At 30.5% G+C, this 17,342-nt stretch overlaps 2 protein-coding genes across 2 annotated transcripts; both read left to right on the forward strand.

Annotated features, from left to right (window-relative positions):
- The first annotated feature begins 8,593 nt into the window (after positions 1 to 8,593).
- On the forward strand, positions 8,594 to 14,005 carry LOC115701041 (phosphoenolpyruvate carboxylase, housekeeping isozyme). The gene is made up of 10 exons (XM_030628724.2): positions 8,594 to 9,158; positions 9,639 to 10,030; positions 10,169 to 10,253; positions 10,389 to 10,611; positions 10,775 to 10,878; positions 10,994 to 11,081; positions 11,258 to 11,412; positions 11,789 to 12,787; positions 12,885 to 13,271; positions 13,387 to 14,005. Exons 1-10 carry the CDS (start codon positions 8,991 to 8,993, stop codon positions 13,684 to 13,686), a joined length of 2,901 nt encoding a protein of 966 aa, XP_030484584.1. The 5' UTR covers positions 8,594 to 8,990; the 3' UTR covers positions 13,687 to 14,005.
- Positions 14,006 to 16,350: 2,345 nt separating this feature from the next.
- On the forward strand, positions 16,351 to 17,333 carry LOC115701079 (heavy metal-associated isoprenylated plant protein 28). Its single transcript, XM_030628776.2, has 2 exons — positions 16,351 to 16,619; positions 16,722 to 17,333. The coding sequence occupies exons 1-2, from the start codon at positions 16,614 to 16,616 to the stop codon at positions 17,157 to 17,159; spliced, it is 444 nt and encodes a 147-aa protein (XP_030484636.1). The 5' UTR covers positions 16,351 to 16,613; the 3' UTR covers positions 17,160 to 17,333.
- The last annotated feature ends 9 nt before the right edge of the window (positions 17,334 to 17,342 follow it).

Raw genomic sequence — 17,342 nt, forward strand, 5'->3', positions numbered from 1 at the left:
AAGGTTGAAACTGAGCTTCAAATAGGGAAAAAAAATCAAAGTGCTATAACTGATTGGGGGGTGAGTATAGGTCTTTCTCTGAACCTTTGAAACAAGCTGGGGTAGTTCATAGACACCCTTGCCCAACTACTCATGAACAGAATGGGTTAGTGAAAACGAAACACAGATAGATAGTTCAACATGGCCTTAGCTTGCTTGCCCATGCTTCCATGCCATTAAGGTTTTAGGATGAAGCCTTTATATGTGTTGTGTACCTTCACAACATGTTGTCAACTCCTGTTTTAAATCAGGCTTCCCATATTGACATGCTATTTAATATTAAACCTAAGTACTCTAACCTGAAAATTTTTGGGTGTCTTTGCTACCCTAACATAAGACCTTATAACAAACATATAAATTGGAGTTTAGATCTTTTCCCTACACATTCCTTGGTTATAGTTTGAATCACAAAGACTATAAGCATCTTGATCCATCAGGGAGACTATACATCTCAAGAGATGTGATCTTTGATGAAACCAAGTTCCCCTATGCTTGAAAAAGTCGCAGTTCTACTCCTGATCTTAACTCTTCATCAACAACTTTACCATCTACTGTTATTCCCAAAGCATCCCAAATGTACATTGCCGATTTTCTATTTCCAATTTCTCATAATTACTCTCTTGGTCATGGTTCCCGTCCCAATCACAATGTGTCCTCCAGTTCTGAGTGTGTATCCATGTCTACTCCACAATCAGTCTCATCTACTACTCCTTAAACACCTGTCGATGCCCATTTCCATACTGATTTACTTCAGCCTACTCCCACCACAGATCCTATTTCACCTATTAATCATGAGCCTCATATAACATCTGAGAGCCATCAACCACATGATGTCATAACAAACAAACACCCTATGAAAACAAGAGCAAAATCTGGTGTTCACAAACCTAAGGCTTATTTGGATCTTCAAGAACCCACTAGTGTTAAGATGGCTTTACATCAACATGAATGGAATAATTCCATGTCTGGTGAAATGAGAGCACTCAAGAAAAATGTAACCTGGACCTATGTTACTCTACCTCAGGGAAGGACACCTATTGGCTGCAAATGGGTGTCAAAATTAAACTTAATGAAGATGGAACTATAAAAAAATTCAAGGCAAAACTTGTAGCCAAAGGTTTTCATCAACAACCAAGTTTTGACTTCACTAAAACTTTCAGTCCTGTTGTCAAACCTGTTACAATAAGAGTGGTTTTGTCCTTTGGCTCTTGCACAAGGGTGGTGCATCCAACAACTCGATGCGAATAATGAATTTCTCAATGGGGATTTGAAAGAGAAAGTTTACATGACTCAACCTCCTAGTTTTGAGCTATCAGATGGCCCTCATTTAGTATGAACTGAACAAAGCTCTGTATGGTCTCAAACAGGCACCAAGGGCCTGGTTTGAAAAACTGCAGAACTGCTTAATAGAGAATTTTGGCTTTATATCTTCTAAGTCTGACCACAGCCTATTCATTCAACATACGTGTAGCTCCATGATTCTTATACTTGTGTATGTTCATGATATATAATCATCACTGGTAGTGACCCTGAAAAGATTGCAACTTTGATCAAAGCCTTGGATTTAAAATTTGCTGTCAAATATCTTGGCAATCTTCACTATTTTCTTGGCATTGAAGTTCATCCTACCAAAGAAGGTTTGCATCTGTCTCAAGCTAAGTATGTTAGAGATTTGTTGTGCAGGGCTCAAATGCAAGATGCAAAACCTGCTCCTACTCCCATGACAAGTGGTCTAAGTTGTCTGCTTTTGATGGGGATCCTGTGGACAATTCTCAGCTGTATAGATCAATAGTTGGTGCACTTCAGTACTTAAGAATAACCAGAACTGAAATTTCTTTCAGTGTCAATAAGGTCTGTCAATTCATGGCCAATCGTTTACATACTCATTGGAATGCAATTAAAAGAATATTGAGATATCTTATTGGTACAATTTCACATGGCCTGAATTTCAAGTGTCCCAAAGATTATGATGTTACTGCCTTTTGTGATGCTAATTGGGTAAGTGATCCAGACGATCGAAGATGAACATCAGGCTTCATCATTTTTCTTGGTTCTAACCTGGTTTCTTGGCAATGCAAGAAACAACATACTGTTTCTCAATCAAGCACTAAAGCTGAATATAAAAGTCTAGCTCAAGTGGTATTAGAGATAACTTGGTTGCATTCATTGTATTCTAAACTCCATGTTCAATTACCTCAATCACCTACCATTTGGTGTGACAATATGAGTACAATTCTACTCACTGCCAATCTTGTTTTACACGCTCGCATTAAACATATTGAATTTAATCTATATTTTGTTTGAGAGAAACTCCAACAAAAGTTGGTTCAAGTTCATCATGTTCCTGTTGCAGCTCAAATCGCTGATGGCCTTACAAAGGCCATTTCAAGTTCAAGGTTCACTCAATTCAGCACCAAACTTGGCATTGTTGGTAGTACCAATTCCAAGTTTGAGGGGGAGTGTCAAGACAGTGAACTAATTAACTAACTGTTTTTCTGTTATAAATGTTTGTTGTGTTGTATGGTTGTTAGGAGTTAGTTGGATTGGTTGTTAGCTTCTTTGCTCAATTGAGCTTATATATAAACTTGTCATTGTGCTTATTACTGAATAAAATTCATTCTTCTTGTCTTTCTCTTTCTCTCTCTTTTTTCTCTCTTTGCTTTTTACTCTGTTTCTCTTCTTCTTCCTTTCTCTGTTTCTGTTGAGCTCGACATCAATGGTGAAAGGGAATTAGAACTTTAACACCTAGCAGGAGTGGCAGTACAATAAACTAAAATTGTTAATAAAGATTAAAAAAAAAAACATAATTAAATAAATAATTTGTATCAACGGTATGTTTCATTGTGGGACAAAAACCCAAACTATACATAGTAATGGCATAACAACAATAATAAAAAATGTGGTAGCATTTATATATGTTTATAAGTTACCAATAAATATATCATAATTAATATTCCATTCAAAAGAAAAAACAAATATATATATATGATAATTATATGATATATCGATATCTATAATATATATATATATATATATATATATATGGGAAAAAAATGTAGAAGCTTCCCACTCAAACCTGTATGGATTTCTTTAATAATACTTGATATTATTCTATAAAACATTCATGATCATGATTATTTTAATTATGTTGTATTGTATTCATGATGTCTCATCATTCTAATACCAAACATGCATGTAGGGAACCGTTAATACATGCTTCTTTTTAGAAAAAACCTACAAAAACCTACGTAACAATTAAAGAAGAAATGATAAAAAGTCAAAAAAAGAGACATGGAAAGTTCTTTTTAGATTGAAGGTTGTCATTTAATTATTTGAATGACTTATTTGTGAAGTTGATCTCTAAACTAGTCAACGGGAAAATATTAGATTAGATTGTATGACTTTGATTGAATTATGTTGAAGGTAATTTTATGTTTGACTTATAGATGGAACTATTTTATTTATTTTTTAAAAAAGTTAGAATTTTAATTAAAATAAAAATTTATAATAATATTTAATAAATAATAAAAAATAAATTAAAAAATAAAAAACAATAATATCATTTTTTTTAAAAAAAAAGCTAGCCCCAAAATGGAGAATCGACATGTATACAATATTTTTTTTTATATATATATTTTTTATTTTTATACAAATTATTTTTCTTTTGAGATTATGCTGTTTCTATTTCGAAGTTATGTTGTTTTCATTTTAAGGTTATATTATTTCTAATTTTATAAGAGTTTAAATAAAAAAGCTCTAAAAAATTTTATATTTTTATAAGTAATATATCATATATAATAAAATATATATGATAAATATATATGATAAATATAACTAAATTTTTAATAAAATAATTCTTTTTTTTAAAAGAATTCCTTCATTCAATCAAAAATCATTATAAAGAAATGGCAAATCATGTATCACTACATAACGAACATAAAGAGGATCAACTCCAATCCACGTAGCGTTAGTATTTTTAGCCAAAGCATAATTAGCTAAAAAATGTGCCACCTGATTCACTCTTCTACGTACAAACATCAAACCAATGACACCATGACATTGTGAAAACTATCACACCTCATGACCAACCCATATGTATCTTGGCACCTTTCATCCACATTGTGAATTAACTTGAGTGCCTTTAAGCAACTGGTTTCAACCTTAAATCTACTTAGTTGCCGCTGAATGCCCACCAGTAATCCATCCTGAATCGTTTCAAGTTTACCAACAAGAGGTGATGGTGCACTAACTCTAACCTTAGCATTCGCAAAGACCATCATACCACCATGATTCTGTACCATAATACCCCAGCAAAATGTTGCTTACTCACATGATTCTTTTGGCTGCTACCACTTACCTTCCTCATGAGACATATTGCCACATTTTCTCTTAACTTGACTATCTTGAAACACTTGAAGAAATTTTCCACACCATTCTAATATGTCCCCTGCATTTGGTTTACATTCTCCATGATTCAAACTATTTCTCACATACCATACTAAGACACCACTTCTTTTCTGAATTCAATACTACCTTGGTAACCCCCACTATAATAATTTTAGTTTTTAGGGGCGACCATTTTAGAAGTGATATATTGTCGCCTATAAAGAGGACTTCATGTCTCCACTAAAGAAAATGATTACTTTTTTTTAGCTTTGTAAATTTTTAGGAGCAACATTTATCGCTCTTAAAAATATTGAAATCTGCTAGTTACGAAAAAAGGCAGATTTTTTCTGCCCATAGTATTAGGGGCGATTATTAAGGGAGATTTTTGTCGCCCCTTAAAGTCTTATTAAATTTTAAGTCCCGAATCCCCTTCTTCTTCATTTATCCTCTCTATTCTTTTTCTTTTTTCTGAAAAAAAAAACTAGCACCCACCAATTGCCCCCGATTGAACCTATCCCAACCGGACCCCATCTCAACCAGACCCCTGTCACGACCGTCTCCCCCACCAACCGCCTATATCTCTTTTTTTATTGGGTCTGCTAAATTTACTCCGACCGATCATCTATATTTATTTGACTTTTTTGTTGGTAAATTTTGTTTTTCTTCTTAGATTTTTAGAAAAATTTGTGTATTTGCGTATTTTTTTTCTTTAAAAATTTGATTTTTTTTTATTATTATTTTTTTTTTTATGTTTTTGAAAAATTTGATTTGTGTGTGTTTTTTTAATGCAGGGATCATAATCATAGATTAATTAAAAATTTGAAAAACGATAAGGTAATTTTTATATTTTCATATTTTTATATTTTTTATTATTATTATGTGTTATATTGAAATGAAATCTAATTATGTAAATGTATGCATAGTATTTTCTGTATGAATTTGTAAAAAAAAAAGGTTAATAATTTTATTTTTCGATAAAAAAAAATTGATCTATTGCTATGAAAAAATGTGGAAAATATGATTTTTTTTATTGTTATTGTCTATATGTGTATGAGTGTGTACTTATATATGTATATATAGTTGTGTAGTTTTTTAATAATGATATACATGTATATTGTGTGTATGATTCGATATGTAAATGTATGGAATACTTTTTAATGGGTTATTATTCATTAATAGGTAATAAACAAATTTAATTATAAATATTAATTTTAAAAATATTAAATCATTAGATTTTGGTCCGATAGCGAATAATAAAAGAGAAATTTGAATATTTATTCTTAATTTAGCTACTTAATTAAAAAAAAAATATATCAAAAAATACCCCTTTTTACACTATATCAAAAATATGTTTATATGAAAATATATTTTTGTCAAATTCAATTTTTTTTTAACACTTTTTTGTCGAATTTTTTTTATTATTTTTTTTTTCAGCTGATGGACTACTTCCAGCCCATATAATGTAAAAATAAGAAAATTTTCTAATTAAATAGAAAAATTAATCATAAAAACTCAAAATTTTCTAATATTACCTATTCATAGGTAATATCCATTAAAAGTGCACCCGTAGTATATGTATATGTATATGTATCGGATACTTCTCAATGGGTATTACTATAGTTATTAAATAAATTTAACTATAAATATTAATATATATTAAACCATCAAATTTTGATCTAATGAAGAATAATAACAGACAAATTTAAATTTTTATGCTTAGTTTAACTACTTATTTAAAAAAAATATCTATTTTTACACTATATTAAAAATATATTCACATAAAAATATTTAATTTAAACTTAATTTTTATTTATTTATTTTTTTTGTTAATTTTTTTTTAAACTGATAAAACAATCTCAGTCCATAATGTAAAAATGAGAGATTTTTTTAATTAGATAGAAAAATTAAATATAAAAACTCATTTTTTTTCCTTCTAATTTTACTTATTTAAGAGAAATACTAATTAGGGCATTTTACAATTTTGTATACATTATTTTAATTAATTACAAAATATGTGCAAAAAAACTTATTATCATTTTCTCATACATTTTTATATATAATTAAATTTTTTTTTTCAATTTCTTTTATAATATATATATGGTAATAATTATTGATTATTATATATATGGTAATATTGGCTATGTTTATTTTTATGTTTACAATTATAATAAAAAACATACCAATAATATAAAATATTTTATATATGTGTTTATTTTATTTTCTATTAATTAAACATACTAATTTAATAAACAAAATAATAATATTCATATAAGTTTATTATATCACTCTACGTGTATTATGTTTATTTTTTAGTAATTTTTTAGAAAATAAATAATATATATAAAAAACTTGTTTATCTTTATCTTTTTCTTTGTTTATTGTGTCATGTTTATTTTTTCTAATTGAATAATTTTTGGAGTTTATAAAGTTATGTTTGTTTATTTATTTTTTTGATGTAAGAATTATACTTCAATAGAAAATTCGTTCACTAATTCATTAAAAAATAATCAATATATAGAAACAACAGAAAAAAATATACTTATTTTAGTATAGTATAAATTGTCAATATCTGGTTTTATGTTTACAATTATAATAAACATACTAATAATATAAAATACTTTGTATATATATGTTTATTTTTTTTCTATTTATTAAACATACTAATTTAATAAACAAAATAATAATATTCAGATATGTTTATTATATCACTTTATGTGTCATGTTTATTTTAGTAATTTTAAGTATTGATTTATATTTATATACATTAATGTTTATAATTTTGATATTGTATTTTATTAAAAAAAATCTTATTAAATTATAATAATTCATACTAAAATAGATTATAAACATTTATCTTTTAATGAAAAAAAATTAACTTGTTTATTTTTATAAAACTGTTTAATTAATTTTACGAAATTGTTTATTTTGAGTTTTAATAAACATTGTTTATTATTTAATGATTAAAATGTATGGTTTGATGTAACAAGTTTTCAAAATATATAAGTTTTTAAAATAATTTTTTTTGCACATTTTTTGTAATTATATTATTTTTGTTGTACATTTATGAAAAAAACCCTACTAATTAAGAGTCCACCGACTAATCCTTCCAAGGAAATGCAAGACTATCAAAGTGTTACTCTAATATTCCAAATTTCTAATTACCTTTTTAAGTACCTTAAAAATTACATATGAGATAAAGAAGAACTTCTCCTTTTCTCCAGTGAAAAGTTCTTCATGAATTATATCAAGGCACGTTAAGTAGATAGTGGGAAAAATATACCAAGAGATCGAATTTTTTTTTTGAATGGAGAGATCGAATATTATTAAATCTTATTAATATGACAAAGTAAAATGTAGAGGAATAACTTAGCAAATTTTATATTGATCAAGATAAGAAAAAAAAATAAAAGTCTATATACATTATAAAAATCTTAATCAAAAATTAAATAATTTAAGTTTGCAGCTATTTACACATCAATACAAATTACTCCATTTTCAAATAATACATTGTACAAACAACTAGCTTAAAATAATTACAAATAAATTAAGTGAAAGTCATATGATTTATAATAATATTTTTTTTTTCTTTAAAAAAAATATCTCATATTGAAGATGACTTCATTATAATAACTTTAAATCTTATCATTTTTTAAAAATAAACTTTAAATCTTATCATATTTAACAAATTAAGAAATTTGAATTCATTGTTCCAAAAAAAAAATGAAGTCAATTTATCATAGTTTGATAGGTTATCGAATCCTCTTATCTAAAAGTAAACTTTATTTTAAGTTTTAAGTTTTCAATAAACATTTTACAATTCCTTACACGAAAAAAAAAAAAGATAAAATTTATCAATAATAAATAAAAATAAAAAGTTTAAATATAATATTTAAATTTAAAGTAATATATATACTATTATATATCTTTAAATCAATTTAAAATATCGAGAATAAGGTTTTCTAATTTTTTTTTCCTAAGGGGAATATTTATTTTCTTAGGTTACATTAAAAGATTCTTAGTTAATAAACGCATATTCTCTGAACTATTTACTTTGAGAACCCAAAAAAACAAAAATTATTAAGGGTAAACTTGGAAAGGCATAAAGGGTCCCACCTCTATTAGACATTATTTATTTATTTATTTATTTATTTTAAGTAAAAGATAGAGAGAGACTGAGGGAGTGGTGGAAAAAAATCAGCTAAAAAAATATCGAAAGAAAGCATGTTGTTATAGGATTAGGATTATGTTATATGTTTATAAATAAGAGCGAAAACAGAGAGAGTGAGAGTCATACAAATTAAAAGCTTTGACAGAATAGTCTCGTTCAGTCGTTCTGTTCTGTTCTCTTTCTTAGTGATTATTACTCCGTGATATACAGTAATTGCCTCCTTTGGACTCTTTACTTTCTCGTGGACCGATCATAAGCAACCCACTTCCCCACAACCTACGCCATTTGTTTCTTTTACTATTTTTCTCATCTGGGTTTCACAGGAATCTTTTGTTTTGTGCTCTTTTTTCTTTCTTTTTTATCAAAACCTTGAATTTGGCTGTGAGTAGAGAGAAAAATGAGTAATCGAAGCTTGGAGAAGATGACTTCCATTGATGCCCAGCTGAGACTGTTGGCTCCTGGCAAGGTTTCTGAAGATGACAAGCTAATTGAGTATGATGCTCTCTTGTGTGATCGCTTCCTTGATATTCTCCAGGATTTGCATGGCGAAGATCTCAGGGAAACGGTAATCATTTTTTTTCTTCTCATTTTTCTTAACTGTTAGTCTTCTGATAATCAAGTGGAAAGGAAAACCTCTGCTTTTATGTTATATTATTATTTTCTTTTGAAAAGGAAAAAAAGAAAAATTGGGTGATGTTTTGTAAAATATGCCCTTTATCTTAATTAAGTATTCTGTTATAATTGTGTTTGTTTTCTCTTTCTAAATTACAAATTTTTAGCTCGTGGGAGAGGAGAGTTTTTAAAAGAGATATAATGTTGTATAGCACAAAATAATTTAATATTTGTTATTATTATCACTTCTTTATGTTGCATCATTAGATAAGAGAAATTAGAGCTGAATCATTGTGTTCTTATGAAATTTCTATGAAAAAAGGTAGTGCATTGTGAATGTGTTGCGGTAAATATGAAGTGGGCATTTATTGCATAGGATTGAATAAATGGTTAGTAGAAGTTTGTTGACATTTTAATGTTGTACATTCACCAGGTTCAAGACTGTTATGAGCTTTCTGCTGAGTATGAAGGGAATCAAGACCCCAAGAAGCTAGAGGAACTTGGGAATGTGCTAACTAGTTTGGACCCTGGGGACTCTATTGTGGTTGCTAAATCATTCTCCCACATGCTTAACTTGGCCAACTTGGCCGAGGAAGTTCAGATTGCTTATCGAAGAAGGATAAAGCTTAAGAAGGGAGACTTTGCTGATGAGAATTCGGCTACTACTGAGTCGGACATTGAAGAGACTATCAAGAGACTTGTGGGGCAAATGAAGAAGTCCCCACAAGAAGTTTTTGATGCCCTGAAGAACCAGACTGTGGACTTGGTTTTAACTGCTCATCCTACTCAGTCTGTCCGTAGATCTTTGCTTCAGAAGCATGGAAGGTATACTTTTTCGCTTGTTTTTAGTTCTCTTTCTGAATGAAGAAAAGGAAAAGAGTATTTTGAGTCTAATCTTAAATTTACATCATTGATGATTATGGATTTTTGTGTTAATGCTGTGCTCTATTCTTCATCTTTCAGGATAAGGAACTGTTTGACTCAGTTGTATGCTAAAGATATAACTCCTGATGATAAGCAGGAACTCGATGAAGCTTTACAAAGGGAGGTATGTAGATACAACCAAATTCAAAAGCTCAATTGTTTTCCCTTTGCCAATATGAAAAGGCATAATAATTTGATGACTATTTGTAGTTGTAATGTAAGTAAGATCATGTAACATGGAATTTTCTTAATCTATTAGATTCAAGCTGCATTTCGTACTGATGAAATTCGAAGGACTGCCCCAACTCCACAAGATGAGATGCGAGCTGGAATGAGCTACTTTCATGAGACCATTTGGAAAGGTGTACCAAAATTCTTGCGCCGAGTGGACACTGCTTTGAAAAACATAGGAATTGATGAACGTGTTCCTTATAATGCTCCTCTTATCCAATTTTCTTCGTGGATGGGTGGTGATCGTGATGGTATGTTTGTTTTTCCAACTTTTTTACAATCTTATAATGTGTAATATAAACTCATATGCTTGTATGCATAAGTAAGTCATCACATAATCAAATCATAAAAAAGTGTCTTTTGGCTGATTATGATATTTTTGCTAATTAATGATCTTCCTGATGTGGACTCCAGGAAATCCTAGGGTAACTCCAGAAGTTACAAGGGATGTTTGCTTGCTGGCAAGAATGATGGCTGCTAACTTGTACTTTTCCCAGATTGAGGACCTTATGTTTGAGGTATCACTATCATAAAAATATAACCTTCTTTTTTCCCCACTTTTTGAGGGGTCATGCTTTTTCACTTTCATTTTCATTGATGATTCCTTTTTCTTTTCCTTATTTCCAACTACAGTTATCTATGTGGCGCTGCAATGATGAGCTGCGTGCTCGTGCTGCTGAACATCACAGGTCCTCAAAGAAGGATGCAAAACATTATATAGGTAATCAATTTTAATAAATGTTTGTAGTTCTATATTTTCCTGTCTGTGAAACCTAAAGTATAGTTTTTATATAAATATATATATATATATATGTATGTATGTATGTATTTATTGAAAATAGATCTTATTGCTGTTTTAACTTTGTCAAATGTTAAACACTTCTTTCTGCATTACAGAGTTCTGGAAACAGATTCCTCCAAATGAGCCCTATCGTGTTATCCTAGGTGGTGTAAGGGACAAACTTTATTACACTCGTGAACGTGCTCGTCACTTACTAACCAATGGAGTCTCTGACATTCCTGAGGACACAACCTTTACAAATGTTGAGCAGGTATGTCTGTGCTCTTGAGCTCATTAATTTAGAGTGGGTCCACAAAGTATAGGCCTGGTATGTAGAACATAATCAAACCGAAACTTTATACCAGAATGGTTATTTTCTTCCCGAAAGATAAATTAAGTAATTGAATTCTTTGTACTAGTCTGAGAATCACAATAGTTAATTAAAGACTATGTTGAGAAGATTATATCATATAAAAGACTGATCATGCATTGTAATCCTTTTAGCTCAGTTGGCTAGGTTTGTGCTTTGAGTAAGAGGTCTGGGGCTCAAATCCCCGCTGGGTTAGTTTAACAAAATGGGTATTAATTGATTCCTTTTGTTTTTGGAGCTATTATATTAATTTTGTTTTTTTATTTCTGCAATACAGTTCTTGGAACCTCTTGAACTATGCTACAGATCACTCTGCTCTTGTGGTGATCGTCCTATAGCCGATGGAAGTCTTCTGGATTTCATGAGACAGGTTTCTACATTCGGGCTTTCGCTTGTCAGACTTGACATCAGGCAAGAATCTGATAGGCACACCGATGTCATGGATGCGATCACGAAGCACCTTGACATTGGATCTTACCGTGACTGGCCTGAGGAACAAAGACAAGAATGGCTATTGTCTGAACTAAGTGGAAAGCGCCCACTTTTCGGCCCAGACCTTCCTAAAACTGAAGAAATTGCCGATGTCTTGGACACATTCAATGTCATTTCCGAGCTTCCCTCCGACAGCTTTGGTGCCTATATCATTTCTATGGCAACTTCCCCCTCTGATGTGCTTGCTGTCGAGCTTTTGCAGCGTGAATGCCATGTCAAGGAGCCGCTGAGGGTTGTCCCACTGTTTGAAAAGCTTGCTGATCTTGAGGCTGCTCCAGCCGCTGTTGCTCGTCTCTTCTCAATTGATTGGTACAGAGATCGGATCAATGGAAAGCAAGAAGTCATGATAGGCTACTCAGATTCGGGTAAGGATGCAGGACGTCTCTCTGCAGCTTGGCAGCTATACAAGGCTCAAGAAGAGCTCATCAAGGTGGCCAAACAATTTGGGGTTAAGCTTACAATGTTCCATGGGAGAGGTGGTACTGTTGGAAGAGGAGGTGGACCAACTCACCTTGCTATATTGTCTCAACCACCTGACACTATCCATGGTTCCCTTCGTGTGACTGTTCAAGGTGAAGTTATCGAACAATCTTTCGGGGAGGAGCATTTGTGCTTTAGAACCCTCCAGCGTTTCACAGCAGCCACACTCGAGCATGGAATGCATCCTCCTATATCACCGAAGCCAGAGTGGCGGGCTCTCATGGATGAGATGGCAGTTATAGCCACAGAAGAGTACCGCTCTATAGTCTTCAAGGAACCTCGGTTTGTTGAGTACTTCCGCCTGGTAAGTTCGACATTCTATCTTTCATAGTGATGTTTTTGTGCTAAAAGAAGTTTCATACTTTCAAATTTGATGCTATAAACCTGATAATTCTCTGCAGGCAACTCCAGAGTTGGAGTATGGTCGAATGAACATCGGCAGTCGTCCATCAAAGCGAAAGCCTAGCGGAGGCATTGAATCACTTCGTGCAATTCCATGGATTTTCGCATGGACACAGACGAGGTTTCACTTGCCAGTGTGGCTTGGCTTTGGGGCAGCATTTAGGCACGTAATTGCAAAGGATGTGAAGAACCTTCACATGCTTCAGGAGATGTATAACCAGTGGCCATTCTTCAGGGTCACCATTGATTTAGTTGAGATGGTTTTCGCCAAAGGAGACCCCGGAATCGCTGCTCTGTATGATAAGCTCCTTGTCTCAGACGATCTTTGGTCATTTGGAGAAAAATTGAGGGCCATGTATAATGAAACCAAACAGCTTCTCCTCAAGGTATAACTTAAGCTACGAACTCTTTAGTACCATTATATCAGCAAGACAGCAACCTTTGCTGTATCTAATGATTGTGAAAACTGATACTGTAACATTGTTTGTATTTTCTTGGTAGGTTGCTGGGCACAAAGAACTTCTTGAAGGAGACCCCTACTTGAGACAGAGACTTTGTCTTCGTGATTCGTACACAACAACTCTGAATGTGTGCCAAGTTTATACACTCAAGAGAATTCGTGACCCGACTTATCATGTGAAAATAAGGCCACATTTGTCCAAAGAAAGCATGGAGTCGACCAACAAACCAGCTGCTGAGCTTGTGAAGCTCAACCCCACCAGTGAGTATCCGCCGGGGCTCGAAGATACTCTTATTTTGACCATGAAGGGTATTGCCGCCGGTATGCAAAACACTGGTTAGAGAAGACACGGCTTTGTTTTATATCTATACGTATATGTCATTGAAGTGAGATATTTTCCTTGTTTCTACTTACGTCTTTCCAAACGCTCGTTTAAGTTGGTATATGATATTAGTAATAATAATAATAATGTAAGACAATAATTTCCATATTGTCTGTTTTTTTTTTTTCCTTTCCATTATATCTTGAACGATAATAAAGTGTTCAAGAATTATTATTTAATTAGGAAACAAATCACCTTTAGCGAGTGGTTGTATTTTGTTTAGTGATAATTAAATTATAGAACTATATGAAATTTCAAAGTTTGATATTTTGATATAATTTTTTTTTATTAATACGAGTAATTATTTTATTATTTTTTTTTTACTCATGTTAAAAAATTAATATCTTCACACACAGTAATAAAATATTAAAGATTGAAGAGCCATCACAAAATAAAAATTTAAAGAAATAATTACATAAAACACTATTTTTTATAAAATATTTACATTTTTTAAGTTCAAAGAATATTTTTTTTTATATATTTTTACGATTTTTTAAAAAATAACACGAAAACAACATAAAATCAACAAGAAAATTACATAAAAATAACATGAAAATAACAACAACAAATAACATACAGATAACAAAAAATCAACAATAAATTAACAAGATTACAATATAAAAAGATCATATTTTCTGTAAATAAAATTAAAAAAAAAATTGTAAAAAATGTTTAAAATTCCATGAAACTATATTTTTGTAATTTTTTTGTTGCTGTTTTTATATTTTCGTGAAATAATCCCAAATTTAAAACAAACAAAAAATTATAAATATGTTAATAAAACTTTATATGATTTCAATACTATGACGTTTATTTAAAAATAAAAATTAAGAATATGATTTATATATAATTAATAAAGTCTTAAGTTTATTATTTATTTAAATTTAGGAATATTTCATGTGAAAAACAAGAAGAATAATAATAATTAGATTTTGTCAAAAAAAAAAAAATAATAATTATATATTTTCTTTTTAAAATTTAATATTAATAAATTTTATTTTTATATTTAGATTATTTAATATTTAATTTAAAAAAAAAAAAAAAAAAGAATAGAGTAAAATAAAACTATTTTAGAGCGTCATGTTACCGGCTTATATTTCTCATTTATATATAGATAGATTTTGATTTACTATTATCAATTATGAAGTAAATTAATATTATATATATATGAGTGACTATTCAATAGTTACATTTTTTAGTCACAAAATAATCGTATTTTTTGTGATTAAATGTGACTTTTAGTTATGATAAAAAGTTATTTGCCACTAAAACATAGTATTTAGATACAAATTATTAAGTCACACACATTTTAATCACAATATAGGAATAATAATTTATAATTAGTTACATTTTTTTTTCTTTAAGTCACAAATTTTGTTAAGACTATAATTAAGATTTTTGTAGTGACTTAAAGATTAAATGGTTGATTGGTATCTATTTTTGCTCAAGTTTTGAGTGATAAATTTTGTAATCTATAAATCTATTGGGTGATTATTCTTGCTCTCCTATTTTTGGGGTTTTTGTTGCTGAGTCTATTCTTAGAGGGGGTTATACTCTTTCCACAAATATTGTTCTATATTTGCAATTGGATTGATTTACCGTATGTTTGTCATCTTCTTTGTTAGATTTGTGCAACTAATAACCTTTGAACTTTGAATGAAAATTCCTCTTAAAAAGAAAGACAGAAAGAAGAACAATACAGTTTGTGGTACGTAGTACTACTATTTCCTAATTATATAACTCTTAATTATTAGTAAATTAATATATAAACATGTGCACTACGTTCAATAGTTGGTTTTCTTCCCACTTAATGAGGCTAATTCCATTGAGTAATGAGTAGTTGGATAGACTAAACAAGCACCGAAAGCATTAAACATGATCCGTTAAGGTCGCTTTCATGTGCATTACTACGTTTCTTAAGTTATATCCCAACGGTCAACTCAACCCTAAACTCTCATCCATATGTCAATCATATACCATTCTTAATTACATTATATGAGAAATAGCCATACATATACAACAATACAGTACACATCTCCGTTTCAATGAATATGAATAGTAATATATCTGTACACATAAATTATATCTACACTACATAGATGTGAAGGATTTTTTATATTATGTATTAAAATAAAATATGTAATATATCCATATTGAATTGTACCGATATCACATTTTAATATTTTTTTTAAAAATAAATAATTCCTTAAAACTATGACGTCACATATAAATATGTATCAATTTTATATTTAATTTGTGTCTGCATATAAAAGAAAATTAAAAAGTCAATGATGAATTGTATTGAAAGCCTTAGTAAGGTAGGCTGGTATGGCTGCCCATGAAGGGAACATCAACGAGTAAATTTTTTCTTTTATTATCGCGTGTGGAGGTTTCTAATTCTATTCAAGTAGTTAGTATTGCTATACATTAGATAGTAACGGTGTCTGTTACAATGTAACAGCTTTAGTTATCGTGGTATTATATAGTAATTATTAAATTTTACAAGCTACTAGTGCTCATTAGCGTTTCTCATTAAAAAATAATTAAAAACATCATATGTACCCATATTCTACAATTAAACCCACCATAATATTCAGTACATAATAAAATAAAATAAGATGGGTTTGCTTCGTGGATCCATTTGTGTCACCTGCAAGGCAGTATGTAATTATTAGAAGCAATAGTCGGTGCATAAAATTCATAAATTATGTAAAGACGAAGAAATATTAAATGGATATAACTGAAAGAGAAAAAAAATGTCTATATATACTGAAAGTAACAAAGACTTTATCTTTAAATATATCTATCATTCACAATATTCATATATACACATATTCTTATATATAGTAACAGCAAATACTTTCCGAACTTGTAAATTTCAGCAATATGACGGTAAGCACATATGTTGATCTTACATATTTTCAACGAGTTTGATTTATTATTTATAGTTATTTACACAGATTGATTATGATGTCGTGATTTGATGATGATCAGATCATAGAGATGAGAGTTCACATAGATTGTGCCGGATGCGAAAGCAAAGTGAAAAGCACCCTTGAAAAAGTGAAAGGCGTGGATGAGGTGGATATAGACATGAACTTGCAGAAGGTGACGGTGACTGGTTACGCCGATCAGAAGAAGATTCTAAAGGCGGTGAGGAAGACGGGAAAGCGAGCCGAGCTGTGGCAGCTGCCGTACCACCCTGATGATTACAGTATTATCAATCAACACCAAATCACTGGCCCAGTCCCACACTACGCACCACAGCCTTCTTCTTCTTACAACTACTACAAACATGGCTACGATAATCATCATGACCGCACTCACTACTATAATCCTGCCCGCGGATCTGCCTCCACTACTGCTATCTTTGGCCACCAAACTGGTGCGGCTTTTAGTGATGAAAACCCTCATGGTTGTTCTATCATGTAGTCATATGCATATATCATAATAATTGAAGCATTAAATTATTAATTACCTTTTGCTTGATTATTATGTCATGAATTAGCTATCTTAATTTGTGTGATGGTATTGGATGTGTTTTTGTTTTCTGTTATTTTTGTTGTTGTAAAATTAAGCTTTATCAATGCCAATTTTTTGGATTAATATGTTGTT

This window comes from Cannabis sativa, chromosome 8, assembly GCF_029168945.1.
Source record: "Cannabis sativa cultivar Pink pepper isolate KNU-18-1 chromosome 8, ASM2916894v1, whole genome shotgun sequence".
Taxonomy (NCBI): Eukaryota; Viridiplantae; Streptophyta; class Magnoliopsida; order Rosales; family Cannabaceae; genus Cannabis; species Cannabis sativa.

Coding starts and splice junctions, on each gene's coding strand:
- LOC115701041 (XM_030628724.2), top strand. CDS start 8,991: ATGAGTAATCGAAGCTTGGAGAAGATGACTTCCATTGATGCCCAGCTG. Junction 12,788..12,884: donor TTGTTGAGTACTTCCGCCTG/GTAAGTTCGACA, acceptor AATTCTCTGCAG/GCAACTCCAGAGTTGGAGTA. Junction 13,272..13,386: donor CCAAACAGCTTCTCCTCAAG/GTATAACTTAAG, acceptor TTTTCTTGGTAG/GTTGCTGGGCACAAAGAACT.